The sequence below is a fragment of the Tachysurus fulvidraco genome, chromosome 13, assembly GCF_022655615.1.
Source record: "Tachysurus fulvidraco isolate hzauxx_2018 chromosome 13, HZAU_PFXX_2.0, whole genome shotgun sequence".
In the NCBI taxonomy this organism is placed as follows: Eukaryota; Metazoa; Chordata; class Actinopteri; order Siluriformes; family Bagridae; genus Tachysurus; species Tachysurus fulvidraco.
In genome coordinates, this window is record NC_062530.1 from 27,737,676 (window position 1) to 27,755,175 (window position 17,500).

At 41.6% G+C, this 17,500-nt stretch overlaps 3 protein-coding genes and 1 long non-coding RNA gene across 8 annotated transcripts in view; 2 read left to right on the forward strand and 2 right to left on the reverse strand.

Annotated features, from left to right (window-relative positions):
* Positions 1-1,941, forward strand: part of slc24a5 (solute carrier family 24 member 5) — a 10,585-nt gene extending 8,644 nt beyond the window's left edge. The window contains exons 8-9 of the mRNA XM_027179588.2: positions 471-572; positions 1,144-1,941. Of these exons, the coding sequence (XP_027035389.1) occupies positions 471-572; positions 1,144-1,466 (425 nt within the window). The 3' untranslated portion in view covers positions 1,467-1,941. The remainder of the gene's footprint in view (positions 1-470; positions 573-1,143) is intronic.
* LOC113657299 overlaps positions 1-17,500 on the forward strand; it is a 1,727,325-nt gene that overhangs the window by 452,141 nt on the left and 1,257,684 nt on the right. The gene's annotated exons all lie outside the window — the stretch shown is intronic.
* LOC125146171 overlaps positions 1-17,500 on the reverse strand; it is a 1,103,650-nt gene that overhangs the window by 278,675 nt on the left and 807,475 nt on the right. The gene's annotated exons all lie outside the window — the stretch shown is intronic.
* Positions 3,881-10,249, reverse strand: myef2 (myelin expression factor 2). 5 transcript variants are annotated; one of them, XM_027179585.2, is made up of 17 exons: positions 10,068-10,249; positions 9,262-9,467; positions 8,706-8,758; positions 8,186-8,193; positions 7,995-8,088; positions 7,581-7,772; positions 7,139-7,292; positions 6,936-6,985; positions 6,770-6,830; positions 6,422-6,529; positions 6,135-6,176; positions 5,954-6,040; positions 5,781-5,876; positions 5,647-5,706; positions 4,908-5,077; positions 4,765-4,816; positions 3,881-4,327 (listed from the first exon to the last, which is right to left on the reverse strand). In XM_027179585.2, the coding sequence occupies exons 1-17, from the start codon at positions 10,181-10,183 to the stop codon at positions 4,164-4,166; spliced, it is 1,713 nt and encodes a 570-aa protein (XP_027035386.1). In that variant the 5' UTR covers positions 10,184-10,249; the 3' UTR covers positions 3,881-4,163. The 5 variants fall into 5 exon arrangements, with proteins under 5 accessions (XP_027035386.1, XP_027035385.1, XP_047678091.1 ...); XM_027179584.2 differs by having other exon boundaries at positions 4,908-5,080; XM_047822135.1 differs by having other exon boundaries at positions 4,908-5,083.

Consider the following 17,500-nt stretch of genomic DNA (forward strand, 5'->3'; position numbering starts at 1 on the left):
TGCATCCTGAGGGATTGTGGGATTAGAGCCTGAGATCATGTGATTCCCACGGCCTCATGGGACAATAATAGGATTATTATTCAGAAAAATGTAGTGCAGACGTGTGTGTGTGTGTGTGTGTGTGTGTGTGTGTGTGTGCGTGTGTGTGTGCGTGTGTGTGCGTGCGTGTGCGTGTGTGTGTGCGTGTGTGTGTGTGTGTGTGTGCGTGTGTGTAGCAGGAGAATGCCACTTCACTCCAGGCTGTCTGTGTCAGACGTCTGCGTGCACTAATGAATAAATTTGGTTTCATCACATTTTTAAACACAGACCCTTTAAACCCTTTCCTCAGGGCTCTTCATGCTAACAAGCTGCATTCATCATCATCATCATCATCATCATCATCTGCCACCTTTAACTTGGATGATAACTTCACATTCTACTCAAGCTGCAAACACACAGTTTACCTCAAATCTCTTTATATTTACGTGTAGGAGAGACCCTGGAGATTCCTGACACAGTGATGGGACTGACGCTGTTAGCAGCAGGAACCAGCATCCCAGATACCATCGCCAGTGTGATGGTGGCTCGAGAGGGTAAAGTCTGTATTTAATTCACTAGCAGCCTTAAAGAGGGAGAGGCCACGCCCCTTCACTGAGACGGACAGGTACACAAGCCACACCCCTTCACTGAGACTGACAGGTACACAAGCCACACCCCCTTCACTGAGACGGACAGGTACACAAACCACACCCCTTCACTGAGACTGACAGGTACACAAGCCACACCCCCTTCACTGAGACTGACAGGTACACAAGCCACACCCCCTTCACTGAGACTGACAGGTACACAAGCCACACCCCCTTCACTGAGACGGACAGGTACACAAGCCACACCCCCTTCACTGAGACTGACAGGTACACAAGCCACACCCCCTTCACTGAGACAGGCAGGTACACAAGCCACACCCCCTTCACTGAGACTGACAGGTACACAAGCCACACCCCCTTCACTGAGACTGACAGGTACACAAGCCACACCCCCTTCACTGAGACGGACAGGTACACAAGCCACACCCCCTTCACTGAGAGACAGGGTTTATCTTTAAAACTAACTTTATTTATAAATGATATAGTTATATCACACGGGTCCTTGTGTGTCCCTCAGGTAAAGGGGACATGGCCATGTCCAACATCGTGGGCTCTAACGTGTTTGACATGCTGTGTTTGGGCCTGCCCTGGTTTATAAAGACAGCATTTGTGGACCCATCGTCTCCGGTGGTCGTGAACAGTACAGGGCTGGTTTTCACCACCTCCTCACTCCTTGTCTCCATCCTCATCCTCTTCATCGCCACTCACATCAATGGCTGGAAGCTGGACAGGAAGCTGGGCGCTGCCTGCTTAGTCATCTACATCATCTTTGCCACACTGTCCATCCTGTACGAACTGGGGATCATTGGGAACAGTCCGATCCGTGCTTGTGGTGACTAACTGACCCCAGATACAACGTACTGGGCCGTGATCTCAGCCTTAACACACAGTGACTGAACCTGCACATACAAGGTTCACTGACTTCAGATCAGTGATCATACACAACAACTGGGACCCATGTGAACACCTGTGTGTTTAACTGATCTCAGATCAGATCCGGTGCTTTATGCAGATTCAACATTAGCACTTCCCAATGGACGTAAGAACAGACTTCATTCTGTAATGAAGTTTCAGGTTTATCTAGAACATAGAACACACTGCAGGTCAATACTGTGCAGAATAACTGACCTCAGATCAGTGTCCAATCACCAGACACTCCTATTCATGTTTAATATTACTGACCTCAGATCAGCTGATACACACCATTTACTTTATAAAGAATTAAATGTAATTAAAAACACACAACGTTACACCGCTGCCAATGTTTTGTTTAACAAATTGAGCAACACAAAAATAAAAGTTATATTAATGCTCAGACGTACGAGCTGCTTATGAGTTCACACCTCATTATTATTTACTGTATTTTCATTTATGAACCCATAAAAGTGATGTAAATTAGATGGAGATAAAACCCTCCGTCACACCTGCAACATCATCATTTACACACTGGTGCAGGTCAGTGTTCCTCTCTGCACCCTGAGGAACTCCTCCTGGGATCAGACCAGCTACACGGAGCTCGGGGAACTTCACACAAACATGCAGGAGGTTTTACCCTCAAGGACTTTAGTAATGTCCTCCTGAATCAGAATCCATTCAACTGACAAATACATACCTGAAGAACAAAAGAACGAAGAAAATCGAAAGGAAAGAAAAAGGATGAAGATGAAGGGGGAGGAGAGGAGAGTCCTTTGTGGCTGTAGGGGGCGCCACAGTGCTGTGTTTAGCCCTAGAATTAATATACACTGCAGTAACTCTACTAACACGAGACACTCGTACTAATCTCTCTCTCTCTCTCTCTCTCTCTCTCTCTCTCACACACACACACACACACACACTGAATATACTTCCTGGTGTCGTGACCTGCTCACTATACTTCTGCCTGTGATGATAACGTGGCTGAACATCCTGCACTTCTGAGAATCTTTGGCCCATAAACATAAGTGTAACTAGTTAATAGATCACCAGCAGTTAGTTTTATAAGGTCATCATCCTTCAACTCCTCTCCACATGGCCGTTTCTAACCCTGTGTAAAGCCAGATGTTGTGAGCAGATGTTGTGAGCTGTCTTCAGTACAGCAGGTGTAGACGGAGTCTCCTCTGACCTCTCACCATGTAGCTAGACAGACTTGTGTGGTAAAGACAGGAGATAGCAGGGGCAGACTGAGATATGCCCTGAACGTTTACAATAACACTCCTGCAGTGGGAGATGCAGCGGAGAGCAGAGAACTCTCAGCATCACAGATGTGGCAGGATGGAAATCTACTGCCCACCTTTCTGTTCTATTGTCCTCCTGGAGACAGTCTTATCTTAACTGGCACCATCAACCATCATGTTAATTCCTAATTCAGCTGTTTTGTTTTTTTTAACACACACACACACACACGGTTGTACTTAGAGTGTGTTTGTATGTGTGATGACATCACTTCCCTTCGATGTACACTACACAGCATTTTATAACTTTCTAGGTTTCCACAGAACCAGTTACAGAACCATGACCATTAAATAAATGGGCAAAACCTGTTTAACTGTTACCATGGTTACAGCAGTGAGCTTGAAAATGATTCTTATAAAAACCATATTTAATTTATCTCTGTAAGAAGGTCAAAGTAGGACAGATTAGACAATTCTAAGCAGTAATAACCAAACTTTGTACAAGTGGATGATGTTCCTGTAACACTGCATCCCACACACTTTTCCTTCCCTTACACCAGTTTAGCACCAGTTCAGTTCCAGTTAGACACACACACACACACACACCACCCATTGTAACCAGTCCCAGTGTGTTCTAGGTTGTTGATGTCCCTGCTCGTGTGTGAGATATTTTAGTGTAATGGAGCAGATTGTTGTAGTGCCAGTGCTCAGTAAAGCTTACAGCCTTCAGGACCAACATTATTCACCAACATTTATTTACACAGCATTTTAAAACTCAACCAAGTTTCAGATCAAAACGCAGCTCTAAAGAACAGGAGTGAGGACACAGACCATGTAAAGAAACCGGACACCACCTCCCTGTGTGGGTGACACCAGACAGTGGGATTATAGCAAGTGTGTTAAAGGAACTCGAATATGAGCATCGTTAAAGTTTACACGAAGGCTTTTGTAATAAACTGAAGTTCAGTGCTGGAGGCTTGTGTGTGGACAGTTCTTAGTAAATGTGGTGTTTATACTATAAAGGGAAGACCACACACACACACACACACACACACACACACACACGACTCCTCTCAGTCCAAGAGTTTCATTACAGAGACAAAGTTAAAAATTAAAAAGTTTATTTAATTTCTTCATTCAAATAAACTGGTGACGCGCAAATTAAAAAGAAGTTTACAAAAAAAGTAGTCATGGCATATAAACAAACATTACGCACATCATTTACCGGAGCCAGGTCTGCCGATTATTTGTAGTGTGTGTGTGTGTGTGTGAGAGAGAGAGAGATGAGTCTAAATGTTCAGAAAAGTGTTTCTAAAACAAAACAAAAGTTCTTAAAGGGAATGAATGTGAATAAGGAGATGTGAGGCGAGTGTGTGTGTGTGTGTGTTTAGGCGTTACGGTCGATGCGCACATCCACCTCTCGGCCGTTTATTTTGGTTCCATTCATCATCCTGCAGGCCTGCTCAGCACTCTCTGGGGAGTCAAAGCGCACTGTGCCACAGCCCTTAGACTTCCCATTCTCCATCTTTATCTCTGCATACATCACCTGACCTGCATCACACACACACACACTATTATGCTTCTTCATATACATAATTACTCTAGTGTAATTTATATCACCTTTAAGAACAGGTTTATAAAAGAGTAAAAAAAAAAAAACAGTAAATAATCAGCTCATACTGAACAGTAATAACATTTTTGTTACACACTGCTGGGAATGTTTGTGTGTAACATTGTGTTTTGCATTAAATTCAATAAAATGGATGACACACACACAGGCGCGCACACACACAGGCGCGCACACACACAGGCGCGCACACACACAGGCGCGCACACACACAGGCGCGCACACACACAGGCGCGCACACACACAGGCGCGCACACACACAGGCGCGCACACACACAGGCGCGCACACACACAGGCGCGCACACACACAGGCGCGCACACACACAGGCGCGCACACACACAGGCGCGCACACACACTCACCACACTGGCTGAACTTCTCCTTGAGTTTCTGCCACGTCAGGTCATAGGAAAGCTGTTGGAGAAAGTGAGCTACATCAGCACACACCACAGGGGTATTGTATGTGTGTTACTGTAATAAAGTTCTTGACCACACACATACTTACATTTCTCACAAATATCTGGCATCCTCCCTTTGACCCCACCCCTCTGTCTCCACCCATGTGACTGGAGCTGCTCCCAAACTGGCCAAAGCTGCGGTTCATGTCCATATTGCTGCCCATCCTGTCGAATCCACTCATCCGGTCCATTCCCATGTTACCCATTCCTCCTCCTCCTCCTCCACACACAGACACACGTTATATTGAATTAATGTAAATTTAGGAGGTTTACACCACTTTATGGAGATGACGACTAGTCTTACACTTTATGGACTACACGTTGTCTAATAAAACAAACTGCTGTGCAACACTAGTGTGTGCTTCCTGGAGATCAGGTTATAACAGTTAACTATAACTACACATGTCGCTATGTCAGGATATATATTCTGTGGTTAATCGCCATCACACTGCTGACATGGGTGCTGTAAGATGATGTACAGAGAGGTGGTGCTTGTGCTACACATCCGCTGTAAGTGTCGATTAGAGCAGCTACAGTATGAGCTGTATGAAAATGAGGCAGTGCAGTAAGTCAGAAACACCACTGACAGGTAACTAAGAATATTTATGTGTGGAGTACAAGTTAAACACCATCCGTGAGACTACAGATCATCTCTCCACTAGAACACTGCTAACTCATTTTAACTCTGATCCATGCAGCACTTTATAATATCCAGTAGAGAACAAAGTGGAGCACACAACTAAACTGCAAGCAGGACTGTGTGTGTGTGTGCGTGTGTGTGTGTACCTAATCCTGAGCCCATGCCAGAGTTTCCCATTCCTCCTCCATATCCTCCCATTCCTCCACCTGACCAAGAAAAGAACATCACAACACGGACAACGTGTGTGTGTGTGTGTGTGTGTGTGTGCTTGCACACGTACCCAGTCCCCCAAACGAGTCCCCAAACGGTCTGTTCATGGCCATATCACTGCGGCCATAATCACGATCCATCATTCCCATCCCAGACCTGTACATATCTAACACACACACCACATCAGAGGCCACACAAATACAGACAGTGAGAGATGAGAAAAGAGGGATGTGGTGCTCTTACCTCCCATCCTGCCTATAGGCATCATGTCTCTCCCTCCAAATCCACCCATCCCAACTCCATCCATAGCTCCAAATCCTCCACCCATTCCTGCCACACACAGACAGATAGATATACTTTTAAAAAAAGTTTAATAAAAAGAGTTTATGGCTGAATTTAATAATAATAATAAAAAATATCTTACCTCCCATTCTGTTCATTCCTCCAAATGCACCTCCATCCATCCCTGAGAAGAGGAGAGGTGCAGAGCAGAAAATGTTATAAATGCAGATGTGTTTTTGTATGAATATTTATTCAATATCTTCATTAACAACGCTAATAAAGTACTGCTGAACTGAGTGGAGTAAAAGAAGCTTCACTGTAATAATGTATCCTACACATCACAATAATCTCAAGCTGTGTGTGTGTGTGTGAGAGAGAGAGATGTGTGAGAGAGAGAGAGAGAGAGAGAGAGAGAGTGTGCACACTAACCTCCAGGACCCATGGAACCCATTCCTCCTCCTCCTCCTCCACTCAGACGATTAGTATTGATGGGTTGCCCACCAGGACCCAGGCCCATCCCAATACCCCCTAGACCTCCTGAAACAACCCCACAATTGATAATGAGGTTAACTGCTAAATTACAGAAGGAGGTAAAACATCATTTACAGATCAATAAATATGCCTTGGGTCAGACAGTAAGTAATGAGCTCTGTGTGTGTGTGTGAGAGAGAGATAGTATAAAGTAGTGCTTAAGGTCAGACACAATCACGGTCTGCACACTGATAAGTTCAACACACACACACACACACACACACACACACACACACACACACTTACTTGGCAGCTGAGAGGCTTTGTCAGTTGAGCGGAAATCATCAGGGGGCAAAGACTTATCATCCTAAAAGTGCACGCACACACACACACACACACATGCACACACTCAGCGTAATGTTTAACACTGACAGCTTTATCAGGTTTATCAGTTTTGTTTAAAACAACTCACCATTTTAACATGCATCTGTCTGTCAAACAGCATCTGCCCATTAAACATGGCTGTAATTACAGTTAAGGGTAAAACACAAGTGACCTCACACATGCCTTTATTTCTAATACAACTAAAAGCTAACAATATGAGCACATAAGTTTCCCCTTTAACTGAATACTGCTACATGGAATTAATTAGCAGTGTGTGATTGTGTAGGATACAGATGGCCTGCACAGCCTCCAGAGATTGTTCAAAGGTGACCGTTCCCATTCCTCTGCTCTTCCCATCTTTATCCTCCTTCACATCTGCTCTCTTCACCACTCCAGCCATGCTAAACACTTCCTTCAGCTTCTTCCAGCCCACCTTAAAGTCCAGCTACACACACACACACACGGAAATCACATCATTTCAGTTCATTATACATTTAACACCAAAGTGAAGGAATGTAGTGATAAAGATGCTGTTGAGGTTAAAGCTCTCTGTCTGAGAGACTCTGACTACAGAATAAGGAAAGAGACGGTGCAGCTGTTAAAGAAACTCCATCATTTTAATTCATTTAAATCAAATCTGTTGCGTGTGTGTGTGTGTGTTAAATATGTGAAATCCCACCTGAACAAAACACATCAAGACAGAAACTGTGTGCGTGTGTGTGTGCGCGCTCACATTAGCAACGAACACGGTGGAGCCGAGTCGGCCGTGCTGTAGAGCGCCGATGACATCAGGGGGAATGTTTGGGTTGTTAGAGATGGAGGGGGGTAGGTTGACCTGGCCAGGCCCACTGTCATGCCCCCTGCCTCCAGGGTAACCACCTCCACCTCGCTGTAACACACGGCGTGCATGCTCTCCATCTGGGTCCTGAAAACACGCACACACACACAGACCCTGTAGATCATTGCCCTCAAAAGTACGAGGTCATTGCGGTGTAATGTCAATGCTCTAAAACACAAAGCTTGGCTTTAAGCTTATTTCAGGATAAAGTATTTATTTGGGATAAAAACTAACAGCAGGACCAAGGATTAATAGGTTGAATCTGATTGGTTAGCATGGACATCAGCTCTAACTCTGCCGAGAACGCACCTCTTTAATGTTCAGGGGTCGGCCGCTGAGGTCATATTTGTTCATCACCTCAATCGCTTTCTTAACAAACTCCTCATCTTTGAACTCCACAACTCTACACACAAATAAAACAAAAGAAAGTTGTGTATTTCTGTGGTGATGTACAGGATGACAGCAGACTGTAAAACAGTAGGAGCCGTTATTGTACTTACCCACAGCCCTGTCAGGAGTGCAGCAGAACCAACACCACCCCCACGTGCACAATGTTGGAAACGAACACACACATTAGTACAAATCTCTGTGCACATTAACAAAGTAACATGCCCAAACTATTGGGGTCTGCATTACAATAAATAAACGTTTATTTAAAACACAGACATGGACACCACAGCTGAACAATGACACATACATAAGCAGTGTAGTTCTTGTGTAGAATTATATATACAAAATTTCCTCTTAATGTACACATTCAGTCACTTATTTCCCAATAAGACACCAAGTCCAATCATCAGGTTTGTCTCTCAGGCCAAACAGGATTCCACCAATTAAAAAGTACAGCCATGTAAATATAATAATAAGAAGCTAAAAAGTCAAAACAAAACCATTTCTGAGTCTAAAAGTCTTCATCAATAATAGATCAGACGTGTATCCAACATATAAAGAGCTGTGTGTTCCAGTCACGGTGCTACACATGAGAGAAGAAGCCGAGTTTACAGCCTCTACAGCACTTACCCTTGACTTTCCTTCTGCATCCTTAAACAGCTCCACGTATGTAACCTCACCAACTACATGAGACATACAAGAGGGGAAATACCAAGAAACAAACACACACACACAATGCATTTAAAAAAACACAACAGCACCACAACGCTGGAACTCTTCACACTACGGCTAGAGAAACCCACATTATAATCACATCAGATCAACCATCCAAGGACAAATTTCCTCCCAGTGTACACACACTGTACTGTAAAGAACTACAGACACACACACACCAGCAGCAGATCCACACACAACCAGAGCACTTTTATAAAGTAACTGTCCACCGTTTACCTTCATGAACCCAAATTAAGATCAAATGTGTCAACAAATTCATCACAATTATGTCGGAGCTGTTACTAAAAACACACAAAGACCAAATTCATCTGGATAAAAGAAAGTGTTAAACTCCTCTACAGGGGAACAGAGAATCTTGTCCACACGTGTGTGTGTGTGTGTGTGTGAGAGAGAGAGAGAGAGTGTGTGTGTGTGAGAGATCGAGAGTCTGCCTTTAGTCATGGTGTGTTACCTTTCTCTCTCATTAGATCTTTAATTGCCTGCCACTTCATATCGTAAGGAATATTGCTAATGAACACGCGGTTACGCTGGGACGTCTTCTTGTCCCCTGACCCTCCATGTCGGTCCTTATAGGGGTGATAACGACTGGACTTCCGGCCAGATGTTTTCTCCTTATCCTTGCCCTCCGGTTTGTCCAGCAGGTTTTCCTCTGCATCACTTCACAAACAGAAGGAAAAGCACATTAATTAACAGTCACAATACATTAATAAATGTGTTTTAACACAAGTGCATGTGAACCTACTGAGAAATACAACATACACAGAACATCATTATTAATATAATAATCACATTAAATAAGTTCGGATTTTCTACATCACACTCCAGACCCAAAGCCCGCCCCTGCCCAACAATCAGCCAATTAAAAAGCGCTTTACAAATAAGACCCGCTTCATCGGCCAATAAAACGTTCATATTAAAGAATCCGCCCACAGAACCTTTTCCAGCCAATCAAAACGCAGGACGCAGGAACTACTCCGAATCCGCGCAACTGTTAGCTTAGCAACCGCTGTAAGCTAGCAAGAGCTGTTAGCAACACTGCTAATCATTAGCAGTACATTTACGCTAATATCATTAATATCTATCTTACTGTACAGCGTTACTTCACTTTATCCACAGACCGAAAACTAAATGTACAAATAAACGTCCCGCATGTTTATTATTATGCGCACGAGCGCGCTAGCTTGTGGATCGCCTCAGACTCCATCTTTGTGTTAGCATTGAAGCTAAAACACGGTGTATAAATAAAGGCGAGTTTACGCTTTGACGCCGTTGGTGTCCTCCTGAGGGGTGTCTGTGTCTTCGTCTATCAGAGACGAGTGTGGAGATTGTTGCTGTTTGTCCGTGACTCCGAGCTCAGGAACGTGATCAGCCATGATGTCTTGTGTACAGCGCGCCGTGCCGCCTTTTCTCTCTCACTGCGGCTCACTGCGCCTGCGCATTACGGCGGCGCTGCGCGTCTTCTCGTTCTCAAGTATCGCGAGAGTTCCTAAGAAAACGGGTTCATTCGAAATAATTTTGTACAAATAAAGTACAAACATGTAAAGTATAAACATGTAAAGTATAAACATGTAAAGTATAAACATGTAAAGTATGAACATGTAAAGTATAAACATGTAAAGTATGAACATGTAAAGTATAAACATGTAAAGTATAAAAATGTAAAGTATAAACATGTAAAGTATAAACATGTAAAGTATGAGCATGTAAAGTATAAACATGAAAAGTACGAGCATGTAAAGTATAAACATGTAAAGTGTAAACATGTAAAGTATAAACATGTAAAGTATGAACATGTAAAGTATGAGCATGTAAAGTATAAACATGAAAAGTACGAGCATGTAAAGTATAAACATGTAAAGTATAAACATGTAAAGTATGAGCATGTAAAGTATAAACATGAAAAGTACGAGCATGTAAAGTATAAACATGTAAAGTGTAAACATGTAAAGTATAAACATGTAAAGTATGAACATGTAAAGTATAAACATGTAAAGTATGTGCATGTAAAGTATAAACATGTAAAGTATAAACATGTAAAGTATAAACATGTAAAGTATGAACATGTAAAGTATAAACATGTAAAGTATGAGCATGTAAAGTATAAACATGTAAAGTATGAACATGTAAAGTATAAACATGTAAAGTATAAAAATGTAAAGTATAAACATGTAAAGTATAAACATGTAAAGTATGAGCATATAAAGTGTAAACATGTAAAGTGTAAACATGTGAAGTATCAACATGTAAAGTATGTACATTTAAAGTATGTGCATGTAAAGTATAAACATGTACAGTATATACATGTAAAGTATAAACATGTAAAGTATAAACATGTAAAGTATGAGCATATAAAGTGTAAACATGTGAAGTATCAACATGTAAAGTATGTACATTTAAAGTATGTGCATGTAAAGTATGTACATGTAAAGTATGTGCATGTAAAGTATAAACATGTACAGTATATACATGTAAAGTATAAACATGTAAAGTATAAACATGTAAAGTGTGAGCATGTAAAGTATAAACATGTAAAGTGTAAACATGTGAAGTATCAACATGTAAAGTATGTACATTTAAAGTATGTGCATGTAAAGTATAAAATGTAAAGTATAAAATATAAAGTATAAACATGTAAAGTATGTGCATGTAAAGTATAAACATGTAAAATATAAACATGTAAAGTATGAGCATGTAAAGTATAAACATGTAAAGTATAAACATGTAACGTATGTACATGTAAAGTATGAGCATGTAAAATATGAGCATGTAAAGTATAAACATGTAAAGTATGAGCATGTAAAGTATAAACATGTAACGTATGTACATGTAAAGTGTAAACATGTGAAGTATCAACATGTAAAGTATGTACATTTAAAGTATGTGCATGTAAAGTATAAAAAGTAAAGTATAAAATGTAAAGTATAAACATGTAAAGTATGTGCATGTAAAGTATAAACATTTAAAGTATGTGCATGTAAAGTATAAACATGTAAAATATAAACATGTAAAGTATGAGCATGTAAAGTATAAACATGTAAAGTATAAACATGTAACGTATGTACATGTAAAGTATGAGCATGTAAAATATGAGCATGTAAAGTATAAACATGTAAAGTATGAGCATGTAAAGTATAAACATGTAACGTATGTACATGTAAAGTATGAGCATGTAAAATATAAACATGTAAAGTATGTGCATGTAAAGTATAAACATGTGAAGTATGTACATGTAAAGTATAAACATGTAAAGTATGTACATGTAAAGTATGAGCATGTAAAATATAAACATGTAAAGTATGTGCATGTAAAGTATAAACATGTGAAGTATGTACATGTAAAGTATAAACATGTAAAGTATGTACATGTAAAGTATGAGCATGTAAAGTATAAACATGTAAAGTATGTGCATGTAAAGTATAAACATGTAAAGTATGTACATGTAAAGTGTAAACATGTGAAGTATGTACATGTAAAGTATGAGCATGTAAAGTATAAACATGTAAAGTATGAGCATGTAAAGTATAAACATGTAAAGTATAAACATGTAAAGTATGAGCATGTAAAGTATAAACATGTAAAGTATGAGCATGTAAAGTATAAACATGTAAAGTATGAGCATGTAAAGTATAAACATGTAAAGTATGGGCATGTTCAGCACTCAATACTTAGTTGGAGCTCCTTCTGCCTGAATTACTGCAGCGATGCGGTGTGACATGGAGTCGATCAGTCTGTGGCACTGCTCAGGTGTTATGAGAGCCCAGGTTGCTCTGATTGTGGCCTTCAGCTCTTCTGCATTGTTGGGTCTGGCATATCGCTTCTTCCTCTTCACAATAAACCAAAGATTTTCTGTGGGATTAAGGTCAGGTGAGTTTGCTGGCCAATTAAGATCAGGGATCCCATGGTCCTTAAACCAGGTACTGGTAGCTTTGGCACTGTGTGCAGGTGCCGAGTCCTGTTGGAAAATGATATCTGCATCTCCATAAAGTTGGTCAGCAGCAGGAGGCATGAAGAGTATCTGATGCTGAGAAGCTAGTTGATGCCTTCATGACCTCTAGACTGGACTATTGTAATGCATTACTAGGTGGTTGTCCTGCATCTTTAATAAATAGGTTACAGTTAGTCCAAAATGCAGCTGCCAGAGTTCTCACTAGGACAAGAAAGTATGACCTTTAACCCCAATGTTATCATCTCTACACTGGCTACCTGTTAAGTTTAGAACTGATTACAAACTGCTGCTACTTACGTACAAGGCTCTTAATGGTTTAGCTCCCATGTATCTAACTAGTCTTCTAACACGTTACAATCCTTCACGCTCTCTGAGATCACAAAACTCAGGACTTCTGCTAGTTCCCAGAATATCTAAGTCTGCTAAAGGTGGTAGAGCGTTTTCTTATCTAGCTCCCAAACTTTAACAGTCTTCCTGTTAGTGTTAGAGAGAGAGTTTATTCAGTTTATTTACTTTTTATTAGTGATTTAGTGATGCTATTCTTAGATGAAGCCAAAACTCAAATTATTTCTGTCTGTTTTAATGTTATTAATGTTATTCTGCTGTCAGCCAATGAGAATGTTTTGGAGTGAGAGATAAAGTTACATTAGTATTTACAAGGAGATCTGAGCTCCACATTCACAATGTTAAAGTCATCTGCCTGTAGTAAAGGGCTCCAAGGTTGTAGCACGGCTTCATTTAATGACACTTTAAGCACAGGGATCATTTAATTTCACATGCTGAAGCATCGGAATCCATAACAGCCACACACACACACACACACACACACACACACACAGCCACACACACACACACACACACACACACACACACACACACACACACACACACACACACACACACACACAATTGCACGCACACACACACACACTCGTAGACACACACACTTGCACACACACACACACACACACACACAATTGCACGCACACACACACACTCGCACACACACACTTGCACACACACACACAATTGCACGCACACACACACACTCGCACACACACACACACTCGCACACACACACTCTCACACACACACACACACACACACACACACACACACACACACACATGAACACTCACACACACACACGCACACACACAGACACACACACATACATACACATAAACACACACACACAATAAACGCACACACATAATAAACACACACACACACACACGCAATAAACACACACACGAACACTCACACACACTCGCACACACACACACGCGCACACACACGAACACTCACACACACACACACACACACACACACACACACACACACACACACACACACACACACACGAACACACACACACACACACATTCGCACACACACACACACACACACACACACACACACACACACACACACACACACACTTGTTAAGGAAACAGAGCTCAGGTAATACGGAGGTTACTGATATTTCTGCCACATTTCAGGGGATGAGAGCTGCAGAGTGACACCTCAACACAAGAGTCTAAACACCACAATACCTGTGTGTGTGTCTGTGTGTGATCCGTGATCAGTGTTTTGTCCAGTTTACTTTTTTCGGCTCAGGCATATTGCCATTTTTGGCATTTTTGTTTCTCCTGATATTTAAAACCAAAATAAAACCCTGAAAAGTAAAATCAACATTAAAAGTCCTTAAAATGCTCCATAAAAACACAAAGACAGTAACCTGGAGCAGTGAGCAGGGGGAAGTCGTGGCCTAATGGTTAGAGAGTCTGACTCCTAACCCGAAGGTTGTGGGTTCAAGTCTCGGGCCGGCCATGACTGAGGTGCCCTTGAGCAAGGCACCGAACCCCCCCCCAACTGCTCGCATAAATGTCTGCCCACTGCTCCGTGTGTGTGTGTGTGTGTGTGTGTGTGTGTGTGTGTGTGTGTGTGTGTGTGTGTGTGTGTGTGTGTGTGTGTACACTTTGGATGGGTTAAGTGCAGAGAACAGATTCTGACCATGGGTCACCGTACTTAGCCGTATGTCATGTCACTTTAAAAGCCTGACAAACAGTTTGTCTCTGTGACTCAGGGTTTAAAATGGAAATAAAAGAGTTCAAAGACAGAACACAGAGAGAACACAGTGAGAACACAGTGTAAAGAGAGAACACAGTGAGAACACAGAGTAAAGAGAGAACACAGTGAGAACACAGAGTAAAGAGAGAACACAGTGAGAACACAGTGTAAAGAGAGAACACAGTGAGAACACAGAGTAAAGAGAGAACACAGTGAGAACACAGTGTAAAGAGAGAACACAGTGAGAACACAGAGTAAAGAGAGAACACAGTGAGAACACAGAGTAAAGAGAGAACACAGTGAGAACACAGTGTAAAGACAGAACACAGTGTAAAGACAGAACACAGAGAGAACACAGTGTAAAGACAGAACACAGTGTAAAATCCTTGTTTTGCTTTTTAAAAAGTTCAGAATTGTAAAAGGTAGACAGTAAGTGTTTGATAATTCAGTAATGTCCAGCGTTTTTGTGCCAATGTTCTGTCCAACCCCGGTCCTATGACCTAGTGTAGTATTCGACTGGCTGCTGCTCTCCATACTACGTGTTTGTGCCCATTGAGGAGACTCTGTATGAACTGGAGGTTCTGTTGGATACCTGGACCAGCCCCTGGGCCCCTTCTTTGGGGGCCTGGATGTTTGCTAGCAGGTTTGGTGGCAGATCCACGCGTGCCAGCTTGTGCCAGAGGGACGACGCAGCAAGGTTTACTTAACAACTCATTACAGTTTTTTCCAGTTGCTAACACACTAAAATGACGCACAGCACAATGATTTAAACTGACACACAGAGAGCAAAACTTCTTCTCAAGTCTCCAAAAGTATAAACACATTTTCTGCCTTACACACATTGTGCATTTCGAAATGGCACTTTTTAAATGCCCTGAACACAGTTCTCTGTATAAGACACAACAATCTGACATAAAGTCACATGTTTGCCATTTCAAAACACTGCCATTCAAAATGACACTACATGAGCTACATGTGCCACCTGACCAAACACCTCAGTGGTTAACTGTTAACACTTCAGTCAGGATGTGAGCACTAGGAAAACACCACAGATGAGAACCTTTTGTTTTACAACAGCAATGGAAGACAGTGCAGAAAGAGGAAGAGGAAGAGGGAGGTTGAGAATAAAAGGGGGAGGAAGAGTGAGAGGTAGAGCAGGTAGAGGAGTTCATGGTCAAAGAAGACAAACACTTTCAAATGAAATCAGAGCAACCTTAGTAGATCATGTCATCAACCATGGGCTGACAATGCGTGAGGATGGACAGAGAGTGCAGCCAAACCTGAGCTGTTTTACTGTCGCCTCTGTCCTTTAGACTGGAGAACAGGTATGTAACCAATACACATGTAGTACACACCTAGTACCCCATGTCATAGTGTCATCAGTTGGGTGACACCTGTTTACTTCATGAACTGTACAAGTTTCCTGTACAATCTACTCTACTGTGGGGGAAATATTTAGGCTGCATTGTCCAAGCCCTATACTGTATATATATTTATTTAATTTTTTCTAAAGGACTGAGAGACGACACCATGGTGGAGGAAGGGGCCGAATGGTCACCGGGGTACAGGAAGCTGCCATTGTAAACTTGGTTCTGGAAAATAATGAAATCAGATTACGAGAAATTCAAAGCCACATCATCCAAGACAACAACTTATTAAACAACATTCAACAAGTCAGTCTGTCCACATCGGCTCGCATTCTCAAGCGAAACCAAATCAGAATGAAACAACTTTATAAGGTGCCGTTTGAGAGAAACTCTCAAAGTAACACATAGTTCAGACGAGCATACTGTATGTGGATGTAAGTACTATGTTGACTGCAGAACACTACACACAACATTGTGTCCCAGTGTACTGGATAACACCATATTTACTGATTTTGTTCTTTGTTTTCAGGGAGTACTGGAAATGGATGCTCATGCAATCCCACATGAGTTCATCTTTATAGATGTGGCTGGGTTCTACCTTGCAAAGTCCAGAAGAAGGGGGAGAAACGTCATTGGTCACAGAGCCATTATAGATGTTCCTGGCCAACGTGGTGGGAACATCACAATGTGTGCTGCCATCTCCAGTATGCATGGTGTCCTCCACCGTCATGCCAACCTTTCTCATATTCTCACATTTCTTGACAGACTTCACAACATTGTCATACCACCAGAGAGTAATTATGATGCAGACCATCAAAGAAACCAGTACGTTGTAGTAATGGACAACGTGAGCTTTCATCGTGCAGCCCCAGTCCAACACTGGTTTGCTGACCACCCAACATTTCTCGTGCGATACCTCCCACCATACTCACCATTTCTGAACCCCATAGAAGCAAGATGCTGCCTAATTATTTTTCTTGCCTCTTTTTTTACTGTAATAGATTTTTCATGAAATTTTCTTTCAGTTTACTGTTTTTTGTAAGAATATTTTGTTCAGTCCCATGTAAATATATCTGCTGTGTATATGTTGCACTGACTTGTTTACTGTAGTGAATAAATAAATAAATAAATAAATGTTGCAACAGCATGTGTGTGTGTCTGCACATATTTCTGTGCATGTGAACAATCTGATGCATATTTTAGTATTATGGCAAACATACTAAAGATGGGGTGCTTCTCATTACACCCAACAGTGTGGAGTTGGTTAGGCAAAAATCTGGTAATATGAATGAAGTGTGTGCCAT